At 47.1% G+C, this 5,677-nt stretch overlaps 1 protein-coding gene across 1 annotated transcript in view; it reads right to left on the minus strand.

Moving 5' to 3' along the window:
• Window positions 1–5,677, minus strand: part of ATRN (attractin) — a 246,227-nt gene that overhangs the window by 155,118 nt on the left and 85,432 nt on the right. Inside the window, exons 18-19 of the mRNA XM_019525801.1 lie at window positions 3,916–4,134; window positions 3,122–3,259 (exon numbers count right to left, since the gene is read on the minus strand). Coding sequence (XP_019381346.1) covers window positions 3,122–3,259; window positions 3,916–4,134 — 357 coding nt within the window. The remainder of the gene's footprint in view (window positions 1–3,121; window positions 3,260–3,915; window positions 4,135–5,677) is intronic.

Raw genomic sequence — 5,677 nt, forward strand, 5'->3', positions numbered from 1 at the left:
GCACCAGCTTGTAACCCACCCCTGCTGCCAGCCTGGACCCTGTGCCAGCTCGCCCATCAGGTCTGTGCACTGCGATACTAGTTGCGGCCCCCGCACTTGCCGCACCAGGCAGTGGTGGCTGCTGCTGCCCGCCCAGACCTCACGCGCTGGGCAGCACAAAGACAGCGGGGTGGCAAACACTGCCCAGTGCAGCAAGCGCGGGGGCCGCAGCTGCTGCCGCTGTGTGCAGCCCTGACGGGCAAGCCCGGAGCCGGCGCTGGGCCCAGGCTGGCAGTGGGGCGGGTTACAAGCCCCTCGCCCGCCCTGCTGCCAGTGCCTTGCACTGTAACCACTCGCAGCCCACCTGGGGCTGCCTGTGCCCGCTCAAGACAGCCCCGCGCTGGTTACAAGCCGCTGCAGCAGGGAGTGTGGGCCACGGCGCAGGGGAGGGGCCACTTTTCCCTGCGCTCTGCACCAGCTCCTTCCCTGCCTCGGAGCAGGGGGTCAGGGCTGCATGCTGCCCCCCGCCTGTACCGCAGGGCTGGGGGGCACTGGGAGTGAGCGGGTGCATAGGGTCCGCACCCATGTCCCAGGGCCAGCGCCAGTGGGGCCCAGAGCAGGAGTACAGGGTCCTGGCCAGCTAGGGCTCTATGGAGCTGGGCCAGCTCCCCCTTCTCCCTGCTGGTGCAGCCCTGGCTGGCTCCACAGACCCCTGCCACCCTGCGCCCCGCTCTGGGCCCCACCAGTGATGGCCCTGGGACACTGGTCCCAAGATGGTGACCAGAGGGCAGGGCACCTGTCAAAGGGTGGGGCTACCCATGCAGCCCTCAACAGCTTGCCAAAACTGGGTAAGCGGCCCTTCGCCCAAAAAAACTGCCCGCCCCTGCCATATCAGGTCACCCCTCTGCTCTCCAACCCCCATTAAAACAAATGTTAGTCACTTGTCTTTACCCTGAGCCTACCTGTCTCATTTAGTGCTGACAGATCAACTCCTGCCTCCAATTAGTCCACGCTGCCAACCTCAATGGCCCACTTAGATTTTCAAAACCTTTTTCCCCCTCCTGTTCTGACCCTCACCTCTGGGAAGAGGTCCCTGTAAAAAAAAAAAAAATTGCAAAAAATCCTCTTCACTTCTCTTCTTCTAACACCTCTTTACAGCTCTTTGTGGGGTGGAGGATAGAACCGATGATCTCCCAAGGTCCCTTCCAGCCTTACAATCTATGAATCTATGAATCTCCTTTGCTGCAATACCTACAAAAATGAAAGCAGTTTGGCTGCTGGTAGGCTGGCAATACTGCTACATAAGAACATAAGAAAAGACGTATTGGGCCAGACCACACATCCATCCAGTTCAGCCTCCTGTCTCTCTCAGTGGCTGAGAGTGGATGCTGAGGCGAAGAGTATTTATGCAGGATCTACCCAGACTTTTCTGTTCTCTGCCTCCTAATTTGAAGGGTGTAGCTCTACTGTCATGTTTAAATACCCTCTGATTGACCCGTCCTGAATGAATCTGTCCAATCCTTTTTTGAAGCTAGTTAAATTATCAGCCTGTACAATACCTTGTGGTAATAAGTTCCACAAGTTAATAATTAATACACTATGCTTGTTTTTAATCTACTTCCTATGCCCCTAGTTCTATTATTGTGAGAATGTATGGCAAATCTGTTTACTTTCTCCACATCATTCGCTATTTTATAGACCTGTATCATACCCCCCACCCTCCACCACCTTTTTTTTAATCTGAAAAGTTCTAGCCTATTTAGACTCTCCATGCCCCAATTACCCCTACTGCCCAACTATCCTTGTTGCCTCTGCATTTGGTGCAGTGCTGTTTCATTGCCTCTTCATTCTATCCACATCTGTTGTCTCTTGTATTAGATTATTAAATTTTTGCAGCAAGGACTATCCTTTTGTTCTGTGTTTGTCCAGCGCCTAACATAGATGGCTCCTGGTTCATGATTACAGCTCTTGAGCACAGAGAGTGTCCAATTTAATAATTCAAACGGATGTATGTGGCATAACAGTGCATTAAACTACACAAACCGAGGGCACTCAGATTCATTTTATTTTATAGCATCACCAAATAAATCCATGGGGCAAGATTTCTTTACTGAAATGCATGCTTTGATTTACTGCATCTTATATTGTTGTAAGGGGGGGGGACCTCTTTATCCTGAAGGAACCCCAAGCATTTTACAATTTTAAATTATAATTCCAATGGGGATCATTTAATTTTGCTTCTGTCATCCAGCCACCTCTGCCTGGAAACACGACCATACTTCAATAATGCATAAGTCCAATAACTAGTAATTTGTCCAGCTGCAGCAAGGGAAACAATTAAATACCGAATGTGAACGGTTCAATCTGGAATGGGTTTAATCTGGGATCTGAGGGCTGTTCCTTCTGAAACAGGATCTTGTAATTCTTAGATGACCACAATGGGTCATGCATGAATTTTAGGTTTGAAAACATTCATTAAGATCATTGCACACAGTGGTGCCAAATTCATTGGGCTCACATGGTACGGGGCAGGTCTGCAGGCTAGATCCAGCACATGGGGTCAGTCTGTAGGCCTGGTCCATGTGGCCTGCAGGGTGTCCCAAAAGCCTGGAAATGTAGTGGCAGGACAAGAGGTAGCTATATTAATTATCAGGGCTCCAGGATGTGCAGCAATTCAAGCTGTTGCCATTCATTCTGATGCCTAAACTTCTATACCTGGGAAGAGCCAAGCCGAGCCGAGCCTGTGGGAATATCTTGGTCACCCCAATCCATATCAACTTCAATAATCACAATTGTGTGCCACTGCAGACATCACCCCATGTCCTTTTGGCAAAGTTTTTAAAATGACGTGATTACTTATTATTTTTCCTTCCAATATGTCTCCTACCTCATCCAATGCACTACTCTGCTACAACTTGTACGAAAGACTACCACAAATGCATAGGTCCAAAGAGACTTCAAAAAGGTTGTCTTTTGAGTGCTTCATTGTGCAATCTTACCATTCTTTTAAACTATTTTTTAATGCAATTAACATATTAGCGAAGATGCCCTGAAGAGATCTAATTTGCACTCGGTTACTATGATAAGCGATGGCGTAATAACCCAAAGATTTGAAGGAATACAGATTGAAGATGTTACTCACATTGGCACGTTCCTCCATTAGTTGGATCTCCGTAATAGCCAGATATGCAGGTCTCACAGTGTTTGCCGGTGGTCAAGTTCTCACACTTTTCACAGATGCTTTCATTTATACATTTACTGTGCCCATTACACTGGCAAGCTGGAAAAATAAAGGAGGTGGGGGATGGGACAATTCACTTTTGTGCTTAAATGCGGTGCTGCTTATAGTCCAAGCTGCATTCTGGATAGGCAGCTCAGTCGAGTTACGACTAACTATCTCATGCAACTTCCACATTTGGAAAGAGACCCTGGTTCTTGTACTCTGCTCAGAGACGAGAACCGAGCACAGAGATGACTGTTTCAAATGTTAAGGTTGCATAAAATAAATTGAACAACAAGCCATACAGATACAGCAGTGACTGGACTAAAGGCAACTACAGGGTGAGGCTTACGGGGAGGCAAGCAGCCTGCATTTCTCTAGGCTCCCTTCCACCAAATTCAGATCAAATGCACTGCTGAGGACCCTTGACACTAGTCACTTGAATAGTCAGATGATCAGAAGTGCCTTTCCTTTTGACTTGACTAACTCCTCATATTTAATCATACTTAAAGCACTAAACACAGCCATATTCTGTAGACTAATTGTGGACTCCAGGACACAGTCTTCATAATTTCAAAAGAAAATGTATGTCCCTCTGCTTACATTGAGAATAAATGCCAATTCTAAAGGTTGTTTAAAATAAGTCTTTTATCTCAAGGCTAAGTTTTACAAACTCTGAACAGTTTGAACAATTAAAGCACACTTGGCTCAGTTACCTGGACACTGAATGAAGGACCAGTTATAATGATTCTCTGCTGGACACATGCTGACATTAAGGATGGGTCTCGACATGGTTGAAGACGGCATCTTTACTGGACCTCTGTAAGAGCCTTCTACGCACTTCCCCTTTCCTGTATTACTAGGATCCGTACACCAGCCACAGCCGGGTTGCTCCAAACAGTGGCCGCATGTGCAGTAACCGGAGCAGTTTTCAGCTAGGAAAACAAATGTCAAATTGTAAAACAAGTCATAGCGTGAGACAACACTGGGAACAGGACTCTTCACGTGCCACTTGCTGACCTGGAGACTGATCTTTAGGGGGAAATAAATATACATAGTTTTAAGTGTAAGCTAGAATCTGAGAATAAAATATTTTTCATTTCTCTTAACATATTTTATACAAGAATCTCCAAAGAAAGCTTTCTTTTATTAAAAACCAGTAAGCCTAAACAGGCCTATCACCACCTTATCCCAAAAGCAAAGTGAGATAGAGAAGTTAAATCATTCAACCAGTTAAAAGCAAATTATGTTATAGGCAGGGGGGTGGGAAAAAAAAACCCAGAAAACCTCCTAGTGCCCTTTTCTCACCATTAACCAATGTACACTAAAATGTAGGCAAATGTTTTTAATCAACTGTCTGAACTATCCTGGTCTTAGTCACAATAAAGTAAAAATTAAATCAAAAGTCCCCAAATGAAGGTAAGAAACAATTTAACTGGATTAACAAATTACCAATTTTAGACTCCACAGATAAACCTCTAATGCTCCTACATCACAAAGAAGCCAAAAGAGAATGTAAGGGTTACCAAAATGACTTGTTCTCCAAACAAATGATTTCTACAGTGCCACATCGTAAGAACCATGTGTAGCACAAGGCAGCTACAAAAGCTTTAAGGCCAAGCTTTAAGGAGAACTCAGCAGCCCTCCCAGCCACGACAAAGTTTTATCATTCAGTTCTCACAATCGCGTGCTGAATTGGGTTAAAAATACCACATCCACTTCAGCCATTCCTCAATTCCTTGCTGTCAATTGTGACTATGGACACATTTTCATACCACCATGCTGGATTGAGGGACACAGCTGTGAAGTGTGCTCTGCCCTTGTTCCTATCCAAATCCCAGAAGCACCATTTTAGAGCAACCCCAAAGGTATGCCACGAGCTGCTCTTGGAGTCTCCGGGTGTGTCCAGATGCGTGTGGGCATTCAGTTCCCTGAGGACAACTAGCAGTAGTGCACCTTGCACCGCAGCTACTTGTTACCAGGGAATGCCTGTGCCATGCGTGCTTTGGTGCATTGCAAATTGCCCCGGGTGGGGTGGGGGAGGCTGGGGCCAGCACTGTGCTGATCCCAGCAGCCTTACCTGGGAACATTCTGGGGCTGCACCCAAAGTGATTCTGCTGCACGGAGCCTCGCTGGATGCAGAGCGTGGCTCCGGGTGACCCAGCTCCGCTTTTCAGCGGCATGTGCTGCCCGACCATGTGCTGCACTGTTGTTTTTTTCCCTGTGGTTTTTTTGACCCCTGGATATCCAAGAGTCAAAAAACCCACAGGAAAAAAAAACGGTGGCATGCATGCTCAGGCAGTGCACCCTTGCAGCACAGAGAACACCGGACTGTGCGGTATGTGGCATTACAAGCATGTTTGCGGCACCACATACTACACTCGTCTGAGCATGTTCTCTGTGTTTACTGGCACATGTTTGGGACTGCCTGCCTGCCTGCCAGGCTCCTACCCTGGGGGTCTTTAAGAGGAGGCTGGA

The sequence above is a fragment of the Gavialis gangeticus genome, unplaced genomic scaffold (genome assembly GCF_001723915.1).
Source record: "Gavialis gangeticus isolate Ggan-Ray unplaced genomic scaffold, GavGan_comp1, whole genome shotgun sequence".
Lineage (NCBI taxonomy): Eukaryota > Metazoa > Chordata > Crocodylia > Gavialidae > Gavialis > Gavialis gangeticus.